Source organism: Scyliorhinus canicula, chromosome 9 (genome assembly GCF_902713615.1).
Source record: "Scyliorhinus canicula chromosome 9, sScyCan1.1, whole genome shotgun sequence".
NCBI classification, from domain to species: Eukaryota; Metazoa; Chordata; class Chondrichthyes; order Carcharhiniformes; family Scyliorhinidae; genus Scyliorhinus; species Scyliorhinus canicula.
In genome coordinates this window covers 127,068,581-127,093,931 of record NC_052154.1, presented here as the reverse complement: position 1 = coordinate 127,093,931, position 25,351 = coordinate 127,068,581, and the positions used below count along the sequence as shown (strand labels likewise).

At 49.9% G+C, this 25,351-nt stretch overlaps 1 protein-coding gene across 1 annotated transcript in view; it reads right to left on the bottom strand.

Moving 5' to 3' along the window:
- Positions 1-25,351, bottom strand: part of LOC119970936 (receptor-type tyrosine-protein phosphatase beta-like) — a 244,018-nt gene that overhangs the window by 52,356 nt on the left and 166,311 nt on the right. Inside the window, exons 31-35 of the mRNA XM_038806046.1 lie at positions 24,506-24,652; positions 16,288-16,489; positions 7,496-7,611; positions 6,304-6,391; positions 217-267 (exon numbers count right to left, since the gene is read on the bottom strand). Of these exons, the coding sequence (XP_038661974.1) occupies positions 217-267; positions 6,304-6,391; positions 7,496-7,611; positions 16,288-16,489; positions 24,506-24,652 (604 nt within the window). The remainder of the gene's footprint in view (positions 1-216; positions 268-6,303; positions 6,392-7,495; positions 7,612-16,287; positions 16,490-24,505; positions 24,653-25,351) is intronic.

Below are 25,351 nucleotides of genomic sequence, written 5' to 3'. Positions count from 1 at the left end.
AATCAAGACTCATATCATCTCCTGCTGCAAGTCATTCTTTTGAAGAACTTAAACTACTCTTGCCTCGTTTCTCACCAGCAATCTCAAATAATGAAAACAAGCAAGTTAAACACTACTCTCTGATTTACCTCATCTTCACCCATTCTCTTCACATCTTGGTAATGTTTTGCAATATTTACCCTAATTCTTTATTTGGGTTATCCAAAAATAAGTTACCTGATATTCGAGATTGGAAGCTGGGTTAATTCCTTGTTGTTGGACTTTGTTCTGTGAAGAGAACTGAGATTGAGATGGAAAACTGAATTGAGAAAGTAGCACAACTTTGCATGAACCATCACATTGCTCATGCATTCATAAACATTTCACCTAGGCTGCACTATTCTTTTCTTATTGACAGCTACTCATACTATTCACCATCTGGTGTGTTGGCATGGAAAGCAAGCATGTTTCTTTTAGATTATCTAAATTTTAAAGGAATTTTCCAGCCTCCATTCAGTGCAAGTGCCTAGCTGAAACTCGCATTAATAGAAATGCCCAGTGTAGCAGGATAGTGCCTCACGAAGCGTCAGCCATTACACAGTACCTTCTCATCAGAGGTGCCTGGTAGCAGCTTTGCATCCCCTGGGGAAACACCCAACCTTAACTCAGCATCTCCCAGTGGGGAAATATCCAATTTTGGTTCATTATCCTCCCCAATGGTGTGGCTAAGATCAGAAACACACTGCATTGGTAATCATCAGTGTGAGCTTATACCCTTTGACACATCATAAATAGCCATGCTATCGCCCACATCTAAAATAGTATTATTCAGGGGAACAAACAAGGCTTTTTAATTTAGTTCACTCATTTCCTCCCTGAAAGGGTTGACTTTTGCTGTCTTCAATGAATTAGCTGCTAAATAAATTTCCCTCTAATCAATCTCAATTTCGGACAAGTGCTGCTTCCTATCAAGGAGTGCCAACTTTTCAACTCCCTTCACCAGCTATCCAGTGTTGTCAGTGGGGCTGCTAACTGTGGGCGCACTTTGAGCTGAGATCGATGGGAATCCGTAGGCAGTGTTCACTGCTAGTCAACAGGACCAAAGGAAGGTTCCAATGGCGGCCATGGTGTGAGTGGTCGCATATTTGGCAGCTCCCGTTCGAGGTGTTTTTTTCTGATCCTTTTCCCCTGTTGCCAGGTGGATGGTTTGGAGGAAAAGGGTGCTGAGGTAGTGGAGGAAAGCTGTACTCCACTGGTGATGTCAGTGGATGGATACACGGACCAGAAGTGGGTCTAGAAGGAAGGAGCTGCAGGAGCAAGAAACCCTTCACGAGACATGGGGAAAGATGGCGGACAGCAAGGGGTCAGGCCTATCAGCCCAATGATCAAAAGAGCAGTTGTTTGATATTTTAAAAAATAAATTTAGAGTACCCAATTCATTTTTTCCAATTAAGGGGCAACTCAGCGTGTCCAATCTACCTACCTTGCACATCTTTGGGTTGTGGGGGCGAAACCCAGGCAAACACGGGGAGAATGTGCAAACTCCACACGGATGGTTGATATTCTTAATGAAAAGTTCAGTCAACAGAGGAGGGAGGTTCAGGAGGACCTGGCAAAGGTGGTAGACCCGCTGAAAGCAGGGATCGACCATGTGGATCTGAAGCTGGAGCCCAGAGCCAGCTGAACCAGAAGGTGGAGGAGGCAGTGGGGAGCACGAGGAGCAGCTTACCTCGTTGGTGGCCGAAGTTGGGATGCTGAGGGAGGCTCAGAAGCGGCTCAAGGGGAAAGTGGAGGATTTGGAGAACAGCTCTCGGAGGCAAAATCTGAGGATAGTGGGGATGCCGGAGGGCATCCAGCGAGTGGACGCAGGAGCTAATGGGGTAGAGGGCCTTCGACCAGCCCCTGGAGATCTATTGGGCGCATAAGGTGCTTATGAGGAAGCTGCAGGTGAATGAGCCGCCGAGGGCGATTGAGGTGAGAATACAACAATTTCTGGACAAAGAGAAGATCTTGTGGTGGGCCAGGCAGACGAAGAGATGTACCTGGGAAGTAACAAGCTCCGGCTCTATCAGGGCCTGGGTGTGGAACTGGCAAAAGGGAGAGCTGGATTCAACCGGGTCAAGGTGGTCCTATTTAAGAAGAGGATGAGGTTTTAGGATCTCGGCCCACCTTTGGGTGATCCACAATGGCTGCGATCATTATTTTGGAACACCTGAGGAGGCAATGGGGTTATTGAGGGACAATGAACTGGCAGGAAAGGTGGGACATTGAACTTTGGAGCGAATGTGAGGTAGTGTTGGTTCTCCCTGCATTTCTTTTGTTGTATTATGCTGGGTTTATTTTGTTTTGGGTGATGGCCAGGGCAGAACCTTTCTTTTCTTAGGGGCTGTTTAGCTTTTTCATGGGGTTCTTTGGTGGGAGGCTGGGGACAGTGGAGGGTAAGTGTACCTTTTTTTTCTTCTTTATAGTGTTATTGTTGTTTGCACCATGGTGGAGTGAGAGTGGGGGTGGGGGGTTGGAGTCAGTAGGATGCTTGGCACCATTGGCAGGGGCCATCAAGCTAGCTGGGCAAGTTAGTTCATGGGAGCGCTGTGCTGGGGGCGATCAGGTGGTTAGAGAGTTAGAGATTTAAAGGGGGCTGGGATTGTTGTTTTGTTCGGGCGGGGAGGGGGGGGGGGGAACGGCTGACGGGGATGGGACAGTTGAAGTACAATAAGGAGGGAGTTGGTGGCAGTCGACATCCGAGGGTGGGCCTGGCAGGCTACGGGCTGTGTGCTGGCCCAAGATGGGGTATGGTTGACAGGCAGGGGAGGGTGCGGGGTGCCCCGGCCAGATGGTCACATGGAATGTGAGGGGGCGGAATGGGCCAGTCAAACGGGCGCACGTATTCACACACCTGAGGAGTTTAAAGGCGGATGTGGCATTTCTACAGGAAAAGTATTTGAAGATTCAGGACCAGATTACGCTGAGGAAGGAAGGGTAAGACAGGCTTTTCATTCGAGTTTGGAGGAAGGGGGGCGTGGCGGTGCTAATAAATAAGCGGGTAGCGTTTGAGGTGGGGAAACATAGTGGCAGATCTGAGGGAAAGGTTTGTGATGGTGAGTGGGAAACTGGAGGGGATGCCAGTAGGATTGGGGAATGTTTATGCCCCAAATTGGGAGGATGTCAAATTTATGAGGTGCCCGCACTGGAGATTAGACATGGGGTTGTTAGCAGATGAGGAGGTGTGCGAGCATACGATGGCTGCCAGTCGAGGGTATGTGGAGCTGAATGGCACGGGTAAGGTATCAGTTGCCACTCTATGGGATGCCCTGAAGGCAGTGGTCAGGCCGATGGAGTTTGGGTTGGTGTCTATAGGGAAGGCAGTGGGGCAGCTGTGGAGGGCCCTGGGTCCTCAGCGATGCATTTCCAGTGCTAACCACTGTGCCACATGCCTCCCTTTCCTATTAGTTTTTCAGAGCCCTGCGATTTTTATCCCGAAAACCTTTTTAAAGAAAGTTAACACTCTGATTTTTGGGTTAGTATGGCCCCCCCTCCCGATGTTTGGGTTAGTATGGCCCCCCCCCCCAAAAGTAAAAAAGGTGCTGCTGGAGCAGGGACGTGGTGGAGACAGGCTGGTACTGCCAAATTTAATGCACTACTACTGAGCAGCAAACAGGGGCTGGTTTAGCTCACCAGGCTAAATTGCTGGCTTTTAAAGCAGACCAAGCAGGCCAGCAGCACGGTTCGATTCCCGTACCAGCCTCCCCGGACAGGCGCCGGAATGTGGCGACTAGGGGCTTTTCACAGTAACTTCATTGAAGCCTACTCGTGACAATAAGCAATTTTCAAATTTTCATTTCATATAACCACAGTCAGGAAGTGGATAGTGTGGGAGGGGACAAAGGCAGCCTCGTGTAAGGACCCAAACTTAGGGGCACTGTTGACGGCGCCTCTGCCGTTCTCATCGGCCAGGTAGTCCACGAGCCCGGTGGTGTGGTGGCCTGGAGGATGTGGGGACAGTGCCGGTAGCACTTGGTGCTAGAGGATGCCCGGGGGGACTGAATGCCGGGTTCCGCGGGTGGTGGCCGGTGGGGAATGAATGGTTTGGTGACCTCTTTGTGGGGGGTACTTTGAGGTACAGGATTATGTTAGGAAGCAGGTGGTGTCCTTTCCCAATCTGCCGCCCAGGGGGTGCAGGGCAAGGTGGTGTTGAAAACAGGAGTTGCCGAGGGTAGGGTGTTGGAGGTATGTAAGGAATTGATGGACCTGGAGGGTGTCCCAATAGGGAAAGTTAAGCAGTAGTGGGAGGAAGAGTTGGGGGAGGGGGTACTGGGTTACGGAAGGAGATCCTAGGCTGAATGCATCCACTTTGTGTGCTAGGCTTAGCCTCATTCAATTTAAATTAGTCCATATGACGGTGGCCAGAATGAGCAAGTTCTTTGAGAGGGTAGAGGATAAATGGGGGCGGTGCACGGGGGGAGGGGGGGGGGGGGGGGTGGTGGTGTGCGCAAACCATGTCTATATGTTCTGGGCTTGTCCGAAACCGGAGGGATTCTGGCAGGGGTTTGCTGACGGGGTTGTCCAGAGTCCAGAATTGGCAATTTTCGGACTGTCGGAAGATCCGGGAATCCAGGGGGCGAGAGAGGCCGATGTCTTGGCCTTTCCCTCCCTTGTAGCCCGGAGACTGATTTTGCTGGAGAGGAGGTATTCAGGGCCCCCAAAACCGGGGGTGTGGGTGGGCGACCTCGTAGGTTTCTGAAGCTGGAAAAGATTAAGTCCACCTTGAGAGGGTCTGTTGGAGGGTTCATCCAGAGATGGAAGCGGTTTATTGACTTCTTCAAGGATAGTTAAACAGTTTCTTTGGGGGGAAAACGGGGGAGGCAGGATGGGTGGAGGGAAACGGTGGGGTGATGGGATGTTATTTATTGGTTATGTGATTTCCTGTTCTCTTTTTCTTGGTTTTGGATTGTGTTTTATGTATTTTTACAAATGCCTTAATGAAAATATTTTTAAAAAAATCAGGACACAAGGAAGACCTCTAACCTCTGGAGGTAGTTCAGAGAATACCTCGCATCAGATCCCCAAGTTAAAAAAATTAAAATGGATGATGGGGTGGGGAGCACGGGTGTGATGAAGCAGCACTATCTACAGTTAAACCATAAGTCGAGGTCAAGGAAGCACAGATACAAATTGGTAAATCGCAAGTTCATCAGGAAGCACGGGCAAAATTCTCCCCTACACGGCGGGGTGGGGGGGTCCCGGCGTAGCGGAGTGGCGCCAACCAGTCCGGCGTCGGGACTCCCCAAAGCTGCGGAATTCTCCGCACCTTTAGGGGCTAGGCCCGCGTCGGAGTGGCTCCCGCTCCGCTGACTGCCTTTGGCGCCATGCCGCCCGCCGTCGGGGATGGCCGAAAGGCCTTCGCCGGTCGGCGTGAGTCCTCGCATGTGCCGGAGCGTCAGCGGTCGCTGACGTCACCACCGGCGCATGCGCAGTGGAGGGGGTCTCTTTCGCCTTCGCCATGGTGGAGGCCGTGGCGGCGGCGGAAGAAAAAGAGTGCCCCCCACGGCACAGGCCCGCCCGCTGATAGGTGGGCCCCGATCGCGGGCCAGGCCACCGTGGGGGCACCCCCTGGGGTCCGATCGCCCCGCGCCCCCCCCCCCCCCCCCCCAGGACCCCGGGGGCCTGCCCGCGCCGCCTGCTCCTACCGGCACAGAGGTGGTTTAAACCACGTCAGTGAGAAAGGCCTGACAGCAGCGGGACTTTGGCCCATCGCGGGCCGCAGAATCGCCGCGGGGGGGCCCGCTGATCGGCGGGGTGCGATTCCCGCTCCCGCCGATTCCCGGGTGGCAGAGAATTCCGGCCACAGCGGGGGTGGGATTTACGCCGGCCCCGGGTGATTCCCCAACCCTGCGGGGAGTCGGAGAATTCCGCCCCACTTCTATACAGAGAGAGATTAATACTTGAGTACGGTTGTGAAGACAAAAAGGCAGTGGAATAAAGTTTCCATGATAGAGAAAGCTCAATGGACTGAATGGTCTCCTTTTCTTACTGATCTTTGAGATCAGCTATTTCAGTAAAGACCGGCTGAGAGTTTCCACGTGTGTTTACCTCACAACAGGCAATGATCTGTTATAATTATGTATGAATCTTTCCAAGTCAATAATTCAGCAACTAGATTTAAACTTAATGAGTAGACATTTTTCTGCTCCACACATTCTTGGGATAGTAAAGCTTCAAGTGACAATAAACCAGGCGGAGAGTCAGAGGATGGATAAAAGTTGGGTGAAGTGATTGTAAAAGGCAGCGCATGATTGGACATGCAAAACCAGGGGTGTGGCTTACCGTTTCTTCCACCAGAAAAGCATTACCACCAGGAGTACTATTATAATTGCGCCCAGGATGGTTCCAACTACAGCTCCAACAATAACATCTGAAATAGACACCAATGGACATTAACAATCCTTGCAGGCCAGCATTTGAGACTCACAGAAATAAAGCATTTCTCTCTTCATTGAAAATCTACGAGTCTGTCACAATTATGGCTAGAACATTAGAATCTAGGGTGATAGATTTTGGATTAATATTTTACCCCATATTTAGCAACTGAAGAGAAAATCATAAAATTAACAGTGCAGGGGCCATTCAGCCCATCGCGTCTGCACTGGCCCTTGGAAAGGGCACCCTAATTAAACCCACACTTCCACCCTAACCCCATAACCCAAGTAACCCCACTTAACCTTTTTTTTTGACACTAAGGGCAATTTATCATGGCCAATCCATCTAACCTGCGCACCTTTGGACTGTGGGAGGAAACCTGAGCACCTGGAAGAAACCCACGCAGACACGGAGACTCCGCACAGGCAGTGACCCAAGCCGGGAATTGAACCAGGGACACTGGAACTTCTCCATTTACTCCTCCTCACCGAATTATATTATTTTATGAAGGGATATATTTTTAACAATAAATGTCAGAAAATAGTGAACCAGCTGAAATTGGTTGCTTCGACCAACTCTGGAGGGATATATTTTTAATAATAAACGTCAGAAAGTAGTGAACCAACTGAAACTAGTTGCTTCAACCAACCCTGGATGCTGGATTAACATTTCGATTGGACTAATGATATGAAAATTGACCATTTCTTCACTTGCAAGTATCAACACTCCATGAAGTAAGTCAGAATGCAGTCTGCAGTGGGCATCAGCTAAACTAACCAAAAAATTAAGTTAGAGTCCAATTGGGAATCTCCACAAGAAGACAAAAACATGGGCAATTGGTGTGAAAACTTAAACAAACGTTGCATTATTCCAATAGTTAAAAATGGAGCTTAGAGAACTCACTCTCACGATCAGCAAGAAAATAAACATTCTGGGATAAAAAGTGGGGGTATATGGAAACTCGGGGCGGGGGGGGCTGTTTATGAGACACAAAAAAAGATAGAGACAAAATTATGACAAGAAACAAATAGGTACAGCAAAAACTACAAAGACAGGGAAATTGAATTAGATATCATATAGACAGGCATTTTATATAAACCTGGATCTTGCTGCATTGTAATCGGCACAGAATAACTATACACCGAGTAGATGGATTCACTTGAGCTGATTTTGTCGGAATTAAGTTTTATTTTTGTAAATCCAGCCAAGCTGACTCTGAAAGAGAACAGAAAGCAAAGAACAGTAGTGAAGACACTGCAATATGTTGTCGGAAAGGTGCTCATTTGGAATATTATAAACTGAAAACCAAATTATTTTCAGAATTTTGTTTTTTGCAATCTAAAGAGGGAATGGCACCACGCAGGCAGGGCAATCCTTCAGGATAGGGAACAACATTCCCTGAGAGCCCTTACTCATCAGGTGTCTGAGCTTTAAGCAACTCCCTGTTTCACATCAAATTGGTTGAATTTGTTAATTGGAATTGGATTTGCAAATGTGCATTGCGATTGTACAATATGCAGGAGGAGGAATCATGGCTCTTCTTGAGAAGGACTGATGGAGTCATTCTGTTTGTCACTCTAATCACATAGCAACTGACATGTACAGGGAAGTTTATTGTTGGTTGGCTGGTTGAAAAATACTTAGTGCTCCTGGCCAACAACATGGACTCCATGTAGGTCCTCATTGGCCTGTTTGCTGATGACTAGAAAGTGTATTGTTGAAGCAAATAATACATTGCGATGGCGGTGAGCTTGCTTTGTTCTTCTGGATAAATTAAAGGGCAAAATATCACTAGACATACTTCGCAAAATCATTGAATCAGCAGTGATACTTGTTGGCAGTCATTTAATAGATGAGGTACAAACCATCAGCCCAAACAAAACTCATTTTACACATCCACATTGAAACAACCCAGTCAAAAAGGAACACAAATGAATCAATTCCCAAGCTATACGTTTGGGTTGTACAGCAGAAAATAGAGTACAGTAAGTCCCAGCCTTCTCACCCACTCATCCTCCCGCCACCCACCCTTGAGTGATTTCTCACAGTTCAGGAGAATGTTGGCAAGCAAATTAGGGAGAGCACGAGTCAGCATGTGGGAGAGGGTTGATGAGCAGGGGGAGATAGAGGGGGAGAGACAGAGAGAGAGAGAGAGAGAGAGAGCGGGAATGGGAGAGGGAGAGAGAGAGGCACGCAAGAGAGAGGGAGCGTATTGATGCAGGGAGAGGGGGTGCGTCGGCGTGGGGGTGAGGGGCACGGCGGCAGGGGGGCGTACAACATGGGGGCATATCGGAGAGGGGGCCTGATGGAACCATCAATTCACCAGACACGTGTTTCCGATATGAATCTAGGCTTTAATCAACTTACTTCAGAGCCAGCCTGTTACCTGTTGATGAACTCTCTGTGAACTGTAGGCTGACTCTGGACAAGGGTATTTATACAGCAGCACTAGGGGGAGGAGTCGTGGGCGGAGCCAAGGGTGAAGCCCTGTACAAGCTCCCAGAGCTACGCCCCCTAGTGGTCGGGTAACGCTACTGCGCTTACAATAGACAGTGTGAATTTACCATGTTATATTCACCACATTCACCCCCTGAAAAAAATCAAGTCCGGCGGGGGTGGTGGTTTACAAAGTCAGTCTGTCCGGTGGTTGAACTGTCCGCAGTAATCTGCGGAGCACCGGGGTTGCAGCCTCTTGCGGTGGCTGGATGGGTGTTGTGTGCTGGGGTATGATGGCGGACTCCAGGGAGGGTTGTATCCGAGCTTCACACTCTCCTGGTTCGACCGGTGTGGGTGCGCGGAACTGGTGGAGCGAGCTTGTGGGCTCGGGAGCGCGAGGGGGCGGCAGCATGGGGTTTAGGGTGAGGGGTCCTTCTGTGGGGGTCGAGGGGGCGCTGGATCCGGCGGGTGCCAGATCCTGGAGGGATACAGTGTCCTGACGGACGAATGCGTACTGGGGGTTTGAGTGGAGCAGGCGCACCTTCTCAACAAGGGGGTCGGTTTTGTGCGCCCTGACGTGTTTCCTCAGAAGTACGGGGCCCGGTGTCCTCAGCCATGCCGGAAGTGAGACCCCTGTGGTAGTGCCCCTGGAAAAAATGAAGAGCCTCTCATGAGGGGTCTGATTGGTCGCTGTGCACAAAAGGGACCTAATAGCGCGGAGCGCGCCTGGGAGGACTTCCTGCCACTGGGAGACTTGGAGCTTTCTAGACCGGAGGGTCAGTAGGACGGTCTACCAGACCGTCGCGTTCTCCCTCTCCATCTGCCTGTTCCCCCTGGGGTTGTAGCTGGTAGTCCTGCTCGAGGCAATGCCCTTGTCGAGCAGGTACTGACGCAGCTCGCCGCTCATGAAGGACGAACCCCGGTCGCTGTGTACGTAGCTGGAGAAACCAAACAGGGTGAAGATGCTATGCAGGGCCCTAATGACTGTGTGGGAGGTCATGTCGGGGCACGGGATAGCGAATGGGAAACGGGAGAACTCATCTATGACGTTTAGAAAGTAAACGTTCTTGTTAGTTGAGGGGAGTGGCCCTTTGAAATAAATCGCGAGGCGTTCAAAGGGCCTAGAAGCCTTGACCAGGTGGGCCCTGTCTGGTCTATAGAAGTGTGGTTTGCACTCCGCACAGATCAGGCAGTCCCTGGTGACCGCTTTTAACTCCTCGTTGGAGAAAGGCAGGTTTCGGGCTCTGATGTAGTGGGCGAGCTGGGTGACCCCCGGGTGACAGAGGTCATTGTGGATGACTTTCAATCGGTCAATCTGCGCGCTGGTGCATGTCCCGCGGGATAGGGTATCCGAAGGCTCGTTTTTTTTTTCCAGCACAGAACAGGCCCTCGGGCCCTCGATGTTGTGCCGAGCAATGATCACCCTACTCAAACCCACGTATCCACCCTATACCCATAACCCAACAACCCCCCCTTAACCTTACTTTTTTTTTTAGGACACTACGGGCAATTTAGCATGGCCAATCCACCTAACCTGCACATCTTTGGACTGTGGGAGGAAACCGGAGCACCCGGAGGAAACCCACGCACACACGGGGAGGACATGCAGACTCCACACAGACAATGACCCAGCCGGGAACCGAACCTGGGACCCTGGAGCTGTGAAGCATTTATGCTAACCACCATGCTACCGTGCTGCCCCTGTTGAGCTTCCCAGGTCGATACTTAATGTCGTAATTGTAGGTGGAGAGTTCGATCCTCCATCTCAGAATTTTGTCGTTTTTAATTTTGTCCCTTTGCGAGTTGTCAAACATGAAGGCAACCGATCTTTGGTCGGTTATGAGGGTGAACCTCCTACCTGCGAGGTAGTGCCTCCAGTGACGAATAGCCTCCACAATGGCTTGTGCTTCTTTCTCGACTGAGGAGTGTCGGAGTTCTGAAGCGGAGAGGGTACAGGAGAAAAATCCAACTGGTCTCCCTGCCTGATTTAATGTGGCTGCTAGAGCTACCTCTGAGGCATCGCTCTCAACCTGGAATGGAGTGGATTCATCCACCGCCCGCATGACCGCTTTGGCGATGTCCTCCTTGATGCCGTCGAATGCTTGGCATGTCTCGGCTGACAGGGGAAATCGTGTGGCCCTAAAGAGTGGGCGGGCTTTGTCTGCATATTGAGGGACCCACTGGGTGTAGTAGGAGAAGAAGCCCAAGCACCGTTTGAGGGCCTTGGGGCAATGCGGGAGGGGGAGTTCTAAGAGGGGGCATACGGTCAGGGTCTGGGCCCAGGACTCTGTTTTCCACGACATAGCCGAGGATGGCCAGTCTGTGCGGAAAACGCATTTCTCCTTGTTATAAGTGAGATTCAGTTTCTGTGCCGTCTGGAGAAAACGGTGGAGGTTGGCGTCGTGGTCCTGCTGGTCATAGCCTCAGATGGTGACATTGTCCAAGTACGGAAACGTGGCCCGCAGCCCGTACTGGTCCACCATTCGGTCCATTGCGCATTGGAACACCAAGACCCCATTAGTGACGCTGAAAGGGACCCGGAGGAAATGGAAGAGGCGGCCATCGGCCTCGAATGCCGTGTTGTGGCGGTCCTCCGGGCGGATTGGGAGCTGGTGGTATGCAGACTTCAGATCCACCGTGGAAAAGAGCCGGTACTGGCCGATCTGGTTTACCATGTCTGCAATCCTGGGGAGGGGATACGCGTCGAGGAGCGTAAATCTATTTATGATCTGACTATAGTCGACAACCATGCGGAATTTTTCCCCGGTCTTAATGACCACCACCTGAGCTCTCCAGGGACTATTGCTGGCCTCTATAATCCCCTCACTGAGAAGCCTTCGGACCTCTGTTCTGATAAATACCCTATCCTGCAGGCTGTACCACCTGCTACGAGTGGCTATGGGTTTACAGTCCTTTGTGAGATTGGCGAAGAGGGGGGGGGGGGAGGGATTCGCAGCGTGGCGAGGCTGCAGATAGTGAGTGGGGGCAGGGGCCCTCCGAAGCTGAGGGTGAGGCTCTTAAGGGTACATTGAAAATCTAGTCCTAATAATAGTGGTGCGCAGAGTTCGGGCAAAACGTAGAGTTAGAATTTTGAGTAGCTAGCGCCTCGGATTGTGAGTGTCGCAGCGGTGCGCCCCTGGATCTGGACCGAATGGGAGCCTGAAGCGAGCGAGATAGTTTGCTGCGCGGGGAAAACGGGGAGCGAACAGCGTCTTACCAGGTCTGGATGTATGAAGCTCTCAGTGCTCCCGGAGTCAAAGAGGCATGGCGTTTTGTACCCGTTGATTTGGACCTCTGCCATCGAATTTCGCAGAATCTTCGGGCGTGATTGGTCCAGAGTGACTGAGCTGAGTTGCGGGTAGTCGGCGGCTCGATCAGCTGTGCTGGAGTGGCCCCGTGATGACTGCCCTCTGAGTTCGTAGTTGTACTCTTCCGATGAGTTGTCCAAGCGTGGAGATGCCGGTCGGGCCAGTGGATCGCACGTGGCGGGCAGCGAGGAAGATGGCGTCCAAGATGGCGGCCCCCATGAGTTGCACGTGGCCGGCCGCATGGTGGAGGTTTTCCAAGATGGCGGCCCCCATGGATCGCACGTGGCGGGGGGGCGGAGTCGGGGCATAGGCCGCATCGTTTCGGGCCCCGCGCGAGTGGGGAGTGATTAATTCATGCTGCTGGGGAGTTGGAAGCTGGGGCCCTTTTAGCGAGGCACACTCTTGTGTAGTGGCCTTTCCGCCCGCAGCTGCTGCAGGTCGCGTTGCGGGCCGGGCAGTGCTGCCACGGGTGCTGGTTCTGGCCGCAGAAATGGCAGGCTGGAGCAGCGTGGTGGCTGGCTGGGGCAGCATGGTGGCTGGCTGGGGCAGCATGGTGGCTGGCTGGGGCAGCATGGTGGCTGGCTGGGGCAGCATGGTGGCTGGCTGGGGCAGCATGGTGGCTGGCTGGGGCAGCATGGTGGCTGGCTGGGGCAGCATGGTGGCTGGCTGGGGCAGCATGGTGGCTGGCTGGGGCAGCATGGTGGCTGGCTGGGGCAGCATGGTGGCTGGCTGGGGGAGCATGGTGGCTGGGCGGCCGCGTAGCACAGGCTTGGGGGAGTCGCTGGTCGGGGGCCCATGATTGGGTCGTGGGGAATGAGTTAAGGCTGCGGAAGGAGACCTTTATCATGGTCGCAGCTTCCACAGTCGCTTCTAAGTCTTGGGTCCCCTTTTCCAGCAGCCGTTGGCGCACATAATTAGATCTGAGGCCCGCTACAAAAACATCGCATACAGCAAGTTCTCTGTGATCAGCCGCGGTAACCGCTTGATAATTAGTCATTTGACAAGTTATTGAGTTCCCTTAAAAATTCGGCGAGTGATTCTGTAGGCCGCTGGCGGCGAGTGGTGAACACATGACGTGCGTAAACTTCGTTAATAGGCCTTACATAAATTTTATCGAGAACTGCTAGCGCTGCAGTATATGAACCGTCGAGTTTAGTTGCGTAGAGATTCTGTGGCTCACCCTCGCGTGCAGTAGACTTAGCTTCTGTTCCTCTGTCGTTTCGGCTGTGCTTGCCAGGTAGGCCTTAAAGCACCACATCCAGTGGGAGAAGATTTCTTTAGCCTCTGCATCCTGCGGGTTGAGTTCCAGGCGTCCAGGCTTGAGGGCCGATTCCATGATCGATCTTTACTGTTCTTAAGTTGATTAAATTGATGGAACCATCAATTCACCAGACACGTGTTTCCGATATGAATATAGGCTTTAATCAACTTACTTCAGAGCCAGCCTGTTACCCGTTGATGAACTCTTGGTGAACTGCAGGCTGACTCTGGACAAGGGTATTTATACAGCAGCACTAGGGGGAGGAGTCGTGGGCGGAGCCAAGGGTGAAGCCCTGTACAAGCTTCTGAGCATTCCCAGAGCTACTCCCCCTAGTGGTCGGGTAATGCTACTGCGCTTACAATAGACAGTGTGAATTTACCATGTTATATTCACCACAGGCCTCAAAGGAGACAAGGCATAGGGGAGGTGGGGGAAGAGGGGCGCCTGTCAGCACGGGGGAGCGTTAGCACACGGGAGAGGGGGCACATGGGGATGGCAAGAATGAGTGTGTTGACCAGCGGGGGAGAGAGAGAGTGGTGAGTAGGATAGTGAAGGAGTGAATCGTTGAATGGAAGGAGGGAGATTGGGAGTAGACAAGTGGGAAAGGGCACGAGCATGCAAGTCGGTCAGAGCAGGCGAGAGAAAAAGCATGAGTCGGTGCCAGAGAAAGTGAGAGTCTGTGATCAAGAAGGAGAGGGAATGAGTCAGCAAGCGGGGAGAGGGAGTGAGTCAGCAGGCAAGATATCATCAAGAGTGTGAGAGGGTGAGTCAGCACAAAAAGGAGAGAAAACAAATTGGGAGGCGGGAGAGCGAGCGAAGAGAGTACCAGCAAGTGGGAGTCAAGCTGACAGGGTTACCATATTTCTTTCAGAGTTTTAAAATTTATTTTGTTTTACATGCAGGAATATAGGAATTTAGGAACACACAGTAGTTTACATTACAGGATATAATGTTATATTAGTACAAATCCTCCTTAGTGAAATCTGGAATTAAATTGCTGCTGTAATTTGGCCCTGTGGAAGTCCTGACATGGGCGCTGTAATTGCTCAAGAGACTTAGACTTTTCATTGGCTTGTTTGCACTTTCCTAGATCTAGACATAGACCATACCGTGCAGAAGGAGGCCATTCAGCCCATCGAGTCTGCACCGACCCACTTAAACCCCTCACTTCCACCCTATCCCCGCAACCCAATAACCCCTCCTAACCTTTTTGGTCACTGAGGGCAATTTATCATGGCCAATCCACCTAACCTGCACGTCTTTGGACCGTGGGAGGAAACCAGAGCACCCGGAGGAAACCCACGCAGGCACGGGGAGAACGTGCAGACTCCGCACAGACAGTGACCCAGCGGGGAATCAAACCTGGGACCCTGGCGCTGTGAAGCCACAGTGCAAGCCACTTGTGCTACCGTGCTGCCCAATCTTACATGATCTCACCCAGCATCAGAGACTTGATACAAATACACAGGACTTACCTGCATATTTAACCTGGAAATGTTACACTGGTTAATATCGGACCCAACTTAGTGATTATCCAATATAACTGAATTAAGCACCAGAACAGATTACCTCTCCCTGCAATCATCCCCCACAACCCAACTACCCCTTGACCTAATCCCACCATTTTGTTACCCATCTGACACCCCAATTTCTCCAGACCCGACTACCTATTCACTCATTCAATAAAATACTCAAGAACTTTAATAATGCATTTATACAGCAGCTTGAGTTACAAAAAAGGAGGCAGAACTCTCTCCCTTGGTCTCTTCTGGACTCACCATTTGAGATGCAGCCAGGATGGTAAGTCCCAGCTAAAAATGGGCAGTGTAGTCAGAGCACGGAGAGGAGTGGACAGTAGATCTTGGCCTATATTTTTGTTTTAATGAGAAGGTGCTGACAGAATCTAATGACAGCTTTTATATCAGTTGTAAAAGCTGTCTTGTTTAAAGTAGCACTTATTAGAAACATTAACGTTAAGTGAGGAATTACTGTACTACAATCAATTTTACTATTTAATTTTCAAATGCTAGGTTAAGAATTTTTTGCTCATCTCTGATGCAGATCGTTAAAGAAATAGGGGAGAGGGCAAACTATCAAAAGAGAAACAGTTTCCTAGTCTTTGCTTCAGAACATATTGCAACAATGGGTTTCCTCCGGGTGCTCCGGTTTTCTCCCACAGTCCAAAGATATGCAGGTTAGGTGACCATGATAAATTCCCCTTAATGTCCAAAAAAAAGGTTAGGTGGGGTTACTGGGTGATGGGGACAGGGTGGAGGCATGGGCTTAAGTAGGGCGCGGTAGATGCCGGCGTATGACCGGTGCAGACTCGATGCGCCGAATGGCCCCATTCTGCACTGTAAATTCTATGATCTATGAATACATTGGGCAGCACGGTAGCATTGTGGTTAGCACAGTTGCTTCACAGCTCCAGGGTCCTAGGTTCGATTCCCGGCTTGGGTCACTGTCTGTGCGGAGTCTGCACGTCCTCCCCGTGTCTGCGTGGTTAGGCGGGGTTACTGGGTTAGGGTGGAGACGGGGGCTTAAGTAGGGTTCTCTTTCCAATGGCCGGTGCCAACTCGATGGGCCGAATGGCCTCCTTCTGCACTGTAGATTCTATAATTATTCTCCCTTTTCTCTGCATTTAATTGTGGTTTCCAAGGATTGGAAATCACCCCATCAATTCAGCATCTATTTTTCTTTGCTGCGTTTGCACAATGTGCTGAGCGGGAAAGGAAATTGCATTGCATACCTTTCTAAATGGGTGTAAAGGTGACCAATCCTCTGCCAAGAGTATTTCATAGCTGTGACACAATTATCACATTGTGTACCTTAACGGCACTCTGTCTTTCGAGCCCTTCATTAAAAATGTCTAATCACAGAACTTACCGGTATGGGGTTAAAGGAGTCAACTCTTGATTAACATATCCATGACTTTTACTGTTATTCCCTATGATGACAGGTAAAGGAGCTGCCAAAGCAGGTGCTCTGGTATTTGAAGTTGTACTTTGAAGCTCAATGATATGGGTTACATAGGTAGATACAGTGGTACTAAATGCCGTTTCAAGAGCGTTTCCATCAGGAGAATTGCCTGTAGTAGAAATGAAAATAAATCTTAATAGAGTAAAGTGCGGAATGAGACAAGACTACTCACCTCATCAATTCCAATCCTTTCACAGAACATTGGCGGGATTTACTGACCAACCAGCTGCTTGTTTTTTTGGCAGCAGAGACGGCCCGCCAGCGGGATTTACTGGTCCTGCTGTTGTCAATGGGATTTCACATCGACTGCACCCCTTATCACTGGGAAACCAGTGTACTCTCAGGGCTGGAATATCCTGCCAGCTTGAGCAATCGGCAAATTCCACCCCTTATATCATAAATGTTATGATGTGGAGATGCCGGCGTTGGACTGGGGTGAGCACAGTAAGAAGTCTTACAACACCAGGTTAAAGTCCAACAGGTTTGTTTCAAACACGAGCTTTCGGAGCAGTGCTCCGAAAGCTAGTGTTTGAAACAAACATGTTGGACTTTAACCTGGTGTTGTAAGACTTCTTACCATAAATGTTATGTCACTGAATCATCTAAAAACCTCAAAGCTTTTCCATTTCATTCACTCACATCAAAAGTAAAACACATGCCATTCCTGAAAAAAAACCCCAGGATCATATATTAGTTTGATTGGCTCCTTCGGTTGAAATTTTTATGGACCCAACAGCTCAAGAGTAAAAATGTTGCACAGGCTATTTGATCATCCTGTATAATCTTCAACCCTGCTTCGAATTTGATATATGCCATTTTGGAAAGTTACCACTCGGGAGCAAAAGCACAAAAGTATTTGAGTACAATTGGAAACTCCAAGAAACATTTGGATATAGCGGAATGGACAAGGATCAAACATAAACGTACTTTTCAAAATCTTTAAAATCTACGAGGAGCATTTCAAATAGGCATAGTCCTCAAAAGTGTTTGGGAGATAAAGGAATCATAAAGCTATGTGCTTATTTCTATAATAGAACATCATGATGTGTTCCAATGTTATTTACAGCAATTGCATTGTGATTGTCTGCACAAATTAACAAGTTTTCTAATAATTCTTTTTATTCCCTTTAAAGATAAAGATGAAAGACACTGGGATTGGGCAGTGATCGTCAACCTGGGTGAGGCAAAAATCAATTTCAAGATGAAAGTCTCCTCCATCTGCCGATTATGTGGACTTACTTTGAGCACCCCATGTTTTATCATCAATTGGTGATAAATTGAGGCAATCTTGTGCAGAAGACGTACCTGTGCAGTTGCCACACCAATGCTGTTTTGAGCTTGGAGCTGAAAGATGTTGTTGATTTTCACTGGAGGGAGCTTTATTTTACATCTAATTGTACTAGAAATGATCTGTAACAAAGGAATGCTTTTGAATATGGTGTCAGAGCCCCTATTTTATGAGATGAGGGAAAACGGAGACAAAGTGGCCAGCTGCTGGTATCAAGCTTTTTTCAAAGCTGCTCTTGGAATGTAATATGCTGACACCATTAAGATAGCATTTAACACATGTGTATAGGTGTCCTGAGGACATTACAAGTCTTAAGTGACTTAAAGTGTGCGATTGGAGATACACAGTGGCCAGATCAGATGAGTTTTCCTTCCTGGAAGAACCTTAGTGTCCCAGTTTTATGACAATCAACTTTCATGATTATTTTTCCGATACAAGCTCATAATATACCAGGTTGTTACATAATTTAATTTTAGTGTGGTGGGATTGGAACACAATCTCTGCTTTGCTACTCTTGTGCCATAATGACAAACCAACTGTAACATAACCCATAATACATTGAGCAAACTGCACAATATTATGAGGAAAGTTCATTTTGATCAGAGCTCCAAACAGTTTTAGTCATCTGTTTAATGAAGGACAAACAATCTGCCGTGCAATTTAAACTGAAAAGATTACTGTGGTGAATCACAGTAGCGTAATTCACACTGTATTACACATGTTGTACTATGTCTCTGTAAACTCGGCACACGAGCAGTTGCGCTGCTCTGCCACTAGGTGGAGATGCACTGGGAGTGTACGGGAGTTTGTACTGGGCTCCACCCTTGGCTCCTCCCCCTAACCGGAAGTATAAAAGTTGATGCTGAGAGCTTGCCTGCCAGTTCATCTGGAGTTCATCTTGTCACAGGCAGGTTCTGTTGTAAGACGATTAAAACCACTGTTCACTTCAAACCACGTGTTGCGTGAATTGATGGTCTCATCAATTTAATCGTCTCAAGAAACAGTAAGGAATGACCATGGAATCAGCCTTCAAGCCTAATTGACTGGAACTCGACCCGCAGGATGCAGAGGTGAAATAAATCTTTTCGCATTGGCTCCGATGTTTTAAGGCCTACCTGGCTGAAGCAAGCACCCCAGAAACGACGGAGGAGCAGAAACTCAGCCTACTGCACGCAAGGGTGAGCCATCGTATATCTACTCAGCTAAACTGAACCGGCTCATATACAGAGGCCCTGGCCCTACTCAATAGAATGTACGTGAGGCCTATCAATGAGGTCTATGCGTGCCACGTTTTTACTACTCGCCGCCAGCGCCCCACAGAATTGCTAGACGAATTCCTCAGAGACTTAAAAACCTTATCCTGGGACTGTAATTACCAGGCTGTAACTGCTGCAGAACATAGAGAACTTGCTGTCCGCGATGTCTTTGTTGCAGGCCTTAGATCGAATTACATGCGCCAGCTACAGCTGGAGAAGGGGGCCCAAAATTTAGAAGATACTGTTGAACTCGCTACAACTATGGCGGTCTAATTTCGTAGCCTCACCTCGTTTCCTGCCGACTGCTCGACCCCGTCATAGGCCCCCGACCAGCGTCTCCCCCAGGCCTACGCCGCGCGGCCACCCAGCCACCATGCTGCCCCAGCCTGCCATTTTTGTGGCCAGCCCCAGCACCCGCGGCAGCACTGCCTGGCCTGCAACGCGACCTGCAGCAGCTGCGGGCGAAAAAGCCACTACGCCAGAGTGTGCCTGGCAAGGAAGGCCCCATCCCCTAAACCTCCAGCGGCACAAAGTAATCGCCCTCCGCACTCGCAGGCCCGCAGGTCCCGGAACGCAGCGGCCTATGCCTCGACTCCGCCCCCACCCGCCATGTGCGATCCATGGGGGCCGCCATCTTGGCGGACCCCCACCACGCGGTCCACCACGGGCGACTCATGGGGGCCACCATGTTGGATGCCATCTTCCTCGCTGCCCGCCACGTGCGATCCACGGGGGCGGCCATCTTGGGCCCCATCCTCTCCACACTCAGAAAACTCGATTGAAGACTGCGACCTCAGCGGGCACTCATCGCGGGGCCATCCCAGCGCAGCCGACCGAGCTGCCGACTACCCGCAACTCAACGCAGTCACACTGGACCAATCGCGCCCCAAGAATCTCCACAACTCGATGACGATGGTCAAAATCAACGGGTACAAGTCACCGTGCCTTTTCGACTCCAAGAGCACCGAGAGCTTCGTACACCCAGATCTGGTAAGACACTGTTCGCTCCCCGTTTTCCCTGCACGGCAAACTATCTCCCTCGCTTCGGGTTCCCACTCTGTCCATATCCAAGGGCGCACCATCGCAACTCTAACAATCCAAGGCGCTAGCTACTCTAATTTCAAACTATACGTCCTGCCCAAGCTCTGCGCCCCACTCTTATTGGGACTCGACTTTCAATGCAATCTCAAGAGTCTCACCCTCAGCTTCGGCAGACCCCTACCCCCACTCACTATCTGTAGCCTAGCTACGCTGCGAATCTCCCCCCCCCTTCTTTGCCAACCTCACTCCAGACTGTAAACCCGTAGCCACTCACAGCAGGCGGTACAGCCTACAGGACAGGGTGTTCATTCGATCAGAGGTCCGGAGGCTTTTATGTGAGGGGATCATAGAGGCCAGTAACAGTCCCTGGAGAGCTCAGGTGGTGGTTGTCAAGACCAGGGAAAAATTTCGCATGGTCATAGACTATAGTCAGACTATTAATCGGTTTACGCTCCTCGACGCGTACCCCCTCCCCAGGATTGCAGACATGGTGAATCAGATCGGCCAGTATTGGATTTTTTCCACGGTGGATCTGAAGTCTGCATACCACCAGCTCCCAATCCGCCCGGAGGACCGCCACTACACAGCGTTTGAGGCCGATGGCCGCCTCTTCCACTTCCTCCGGGTCCCCTTTGGCGTCACAAATGGGGTTTTGGTGTTCCAACGAGCAATGGACCGAATGGTGGACCAGTACGGGCTGCAGGCCACATTTCCGTACTTGGATAACGTCACCATCTGCGGCTATGACCAGCAGGACCACAATGCCAACCTCAACCAATTTCTCAAGACGGCCCAGAAGCTTAACCTCACATACAATACGGAGAAATGCGTTTTCCACACAACCAGACTAGCCATCCTCGGCTATGTCGTGGAAAACGGAGTCCTGGGTCCCGACCTGGACTCCCTCTCCCTCATTGTCCCAAGGCCCTCAAATGGTGCTTGGGCTTCTTCTCCTACTATGCCCAGTGGGTTACTCAAAATGCGGACAAAGCCCGCCCACACTTTAAGGCCACACTTTTTCCCCTGTCAGCTGAGGCTCGCCAGGCATTCGACGGCATCAAGGAGGACATCGCCAAGGCTGCCATGCGGGCGGTGGATGAATCCGTCCCTTTCCAGATTGAGAGCGATGCCTCAGAGGTAGCTCTTGCAGCCATACTAAATCAGGCAGGGAGACCAGTCGCATTTTTCTCCCGAACCCTCTCCGCTTCGGAACTTCGACACTCCTCAGTCGAAATGGAAGCACAAGCCATTGTGGAGGCTATTCGTCACTAGAGGCACTACCTCGCAGGTAGAAGGTTCACCCTCATCACCGACCAAAGATCGGTTGCCTTTATGTTTGACAACTCGCAAAGGGGCAAAATTAAAAATGACAAAAGTCTAAGGTGGAGGATCGAACTCTCCACCTACAATTACGATATTATGTATCGACCGGGGAAGCTCAATGAGCCCCCAGATGCCCTGTCCCGCGGGACGTGTGCCAGCGCACAGAGCGACCGCTTAAAAGCCATCCACAATTACTTCTGCCACCCGGGGGGTCACCCGGCTCGTCCACTACATTAAAGCCTGAAATCTGCCTTTCTCCACCGAGGAGGCAAAAGCCATCACCAGGGATTGCCCGATCTGCGCGGAGTGCAAACCGCACTTGTACAGACCAGACAGGGCCCACCTGGTCAAGGCTTCTAGGCCCTTTGAACGCCTTGCGATCGATTTCAAAGGGCCACTCCCCTCGACTAACAGGAATGTGTACTTTCTGAACGTCATAGACGAGTTCTCCCATTTTCCCTTTGCTATCCCGTGCCCCGATATGACCTCCCACACAGTCATTAGGGCCCTGCATAGTACCTTCACCCTGTTTGGTTTCCCCAGCTATGTACACAGTGACCTGGGTTCGTTCTTTATGAGCGACGAGCTGCGTCAGTACCTGCTCGGCAAGGGCATCGCCTCGAGCAGGACTATCAGCTACAACCCCAGGGGAACTGGCAGGTGGAGAGGGAGAATGCGACCGTCTGGAAGACCGTCCTACTGACCCTCCGGTCCAGGAATCTCCCAGTTTCCCATTGGCAGGAAGTCCTCCCCGACGCGCTCCACACTATTAGGTCCCTCTTATGTACCGCTACCAACCAGACCCCTCACGAGCGGCTCTTTATTTTTCCCAGGGGAACTACCACGGGGGTTTCGCTCCCGGCATGGTTGAAGACACCGGGCCCAGCACTCCTCCGGAAGCACGTCAGTGCACACAAAACTGACCCACTCGTAGAGAAAGTGCTCCTACTGCATTCGAACCCCCAGTACACCTTCATAGAATACCCTGACAGCTGTCAGGACACTGTATCCCTCCGGGACCTAGCACCTGCAGGATCCAACCCCCCCTTCAACCACCGGCAGGTACCCCTCACACTACATCCCACCCAACTCGCCCCCCACGCCCCCGCACCTACCAGTTCGCTACATTGTTTTTGCGCACCCGCGCCAGCTAGCTCCCAGCGTCCCCAGTCCCCAGTCGAACCAGACGGGTACAAAGCTCGGGCGGAATCGCCCGCGGAGTCCGCCATTGTACCCCAACCGACGGTGCTCATCCAGCCACCAGAAGGGGCTGCAACCCCGGTGCTCCGCCGATCGCAGCGGACAACTCGGCCACCGGACAGACTCAATCTGTAAGCCACCATCCCCGCCAGACTTGAATTTTTTTTACAGGGGGTGAATGTGGTGAATCACAGTAGCGTAATTCACACTGTATTACACATGTTGTACTATTTCTCTGTAAGCTCGGCACACGAGCAGTTGCGCTGCTCTGCCACTAGGGGGAGATGCACTGGGAGTGTACAGGAGTTTGTACTGGGCTCCACCCTTGGCTCCACCCACGGCTCCTCCCCCTAACCGGAAGTATAAAGGTTGATGCTGAGAGCCTGCCTGCCAGTTCATCTGGAGTTCATCTTGTCACAGGCAGTCTCTGTTGTAAGACGATTAAAACCACTGTTCACATCTAACCACGTGTCGCGTGAATTGATGGTCTCATCAATTACTAAAAGCGAAGTGGCTGCATATTGCTTCAGCGTTAAATATTTGGGAACCTTTGCCTAGCTGAGAGAAATACAGAGATGGAAAACAAAGTCTGAAGGCAAGAGATGGAACAGGGTACAGCACAAAAGCCCTGTTTGATAGCTGGAAAAGTGCTTCTGCTGCTGAACAAGATGGGTGCAAGGAGGGTGGCATTTTTTGGCACTACAGAGCAGCCTCCCCAGTTGATAAATTACACATTGCACCTGTCAAGACATGGTGATCAGACATGATGCCATGTATATGATGACATTAAAAATGTCAATTTTTGATAATAAGGTTAAGTAAACCATTTCAATCAACCTCACTATATTGGGCCGTGTCCTTATCAAGGAATTGCTTTAACTTCACCCAAAGTAAGGGGCATCCTGCTCACCAAATGCCCTATGTACTATGACTTTCTCAAGCATAATTAGAGATGGACAATGAGGTTGCATTATTTCCTTCATGTGCAAAATGCAGGTTAGGCAAGCTGGTCTGAGCATCTGACTCTGATCATGTTCCCTGGTCAGCAAGGTTCCGCACTACCAGTGAAACCTCAAAATCAATTTTTATGTACCCAACTGAAAGTGTTTTTCACAGCAACTACTATTGCACACTATTGCAAAAACAGTTGTAAAAGGTGAAAATGTGATACAAGAAGGTCATACAAAACCCTTGCCATTGCTATGTTTTAGCAATAGCTTGAGAAAGCTGCAGCTCATAATCTGATCTTGAATACAATCGGTTGAATGACAAGGAATTACTGAGGTAACTTCTCCTGCATTTGTATAATTTTAAAAACTGTTATTCAACTGTTATGCTTGTGAAAACGCAAAGGCGATGGTCATGCTTTAATGTCTTCAGTCATAAATCCTCATCCTGTTACATTATCCCTACAACCAGCCACATAATGCCCTATGAGACCAATCGTTGGAGGGGGCAGGGTGGAAAGAATATACTGCAAAATAGTTTACCAACTCCAAAAGCTTGTCAAAAAAATTCTAGCTAATCAAATTGTCCGGCAAGACATTCCCAAATATTTCACCCATCTTTCATACTTGAAAGCGATTCAGCCACAGTTCATTAGTTTCCCACATTCGCATAAAATCTGTGTATGTGTCTGCAGACAGTTCCCGCAATGCTTTTCTCCAGATCACTGATCAAGAGCAAAGGAATTGCTGCCACGAAAAAAGAAATCTACCTTCAACTGGAACAACCACCGCTACCTGCCAGATTTGACGAGTTATTTTTCCGATTCCTGTTTGCTTCAAGTACCCTTACATCACCCATAGTATTTTGTAAGTCAACCCATCCTCAAGTATTAATGACTGATGGCCAGAAATCTTAATCTACTGACTATACTTTCTCAACAAGTTCAGAGTCTAAGGCACCTCTGATATAATGCAAGATGAAAATCAGCCATGGTCAGGATCATTAGAGGAGTCCAACTCTTCACGGGAGCAGGACGATTATAATTCAATTAAAAAAAGGAACTACTTACTGCTTTGTTCTTTTGTGACAATCACAGCAATTGCCTCGATTGGACCATTGTCGGAATTAAATGCACCTTCTTGGATGGTGAACTTAATAGTTTTGTGGGTAACTGAAATTTCTGATAATTCTAATTTACCAGGAGGCTGGGAAGGTCCTGTGAATAAATGAGATAAGTAGCATGAAATAGCACAATGCACCTTTTCAATGATTGTATGCACACATTTTAAGTCAAGTAGGAGAGCGATATTAGAATACAAGTTTTTTTTAAAGAATTGAAAAGACAATGCAATTGCAACTTATTCATGAATTAACGCAACCTGCATGTCTCTGACTAACATCCATCATTTTTTTCTCTACTTCTTTTCAAGAAAATGGGGGCATTCTCCACCACTGCCATCAGGAGCAGAGTTCCCGACGTGGCGGAGAATCTCACGTTGGAGGAAAAAACGGAATCCCCACTGGCGGCGGCATCGAGGCATCAACAGGAGGATGCAAATAAGTCAGTTGAACCAATCTGCATCCTATTAAAGGCTCAGATACCATAGTCTCCATGCTTCCATGATGCCTCGGCCCTCTGGGCTAGTATTCACATGGGTGTGGAGTGGTGCAAGTATTTGCCAGTGTGGCCCTGATGCAGTGGTTTTCAAAGTGGGCAAAGGGTGTAGGTATTTAAGGTAGGTGCCCCCAGAGTCCAGAGGGCATCCCTATACCCCACAATGCAAATCGTGTCCATCCCACACACCCCAACAATGTTTATAAACATCAAGGATTTATGTGCTTTCACGTCCTCTTTTTCTCAGCAGAAAGCACTGAACTGCTTTTGATGTGGTCAGGAGGTGGCAGTCACAGCTAG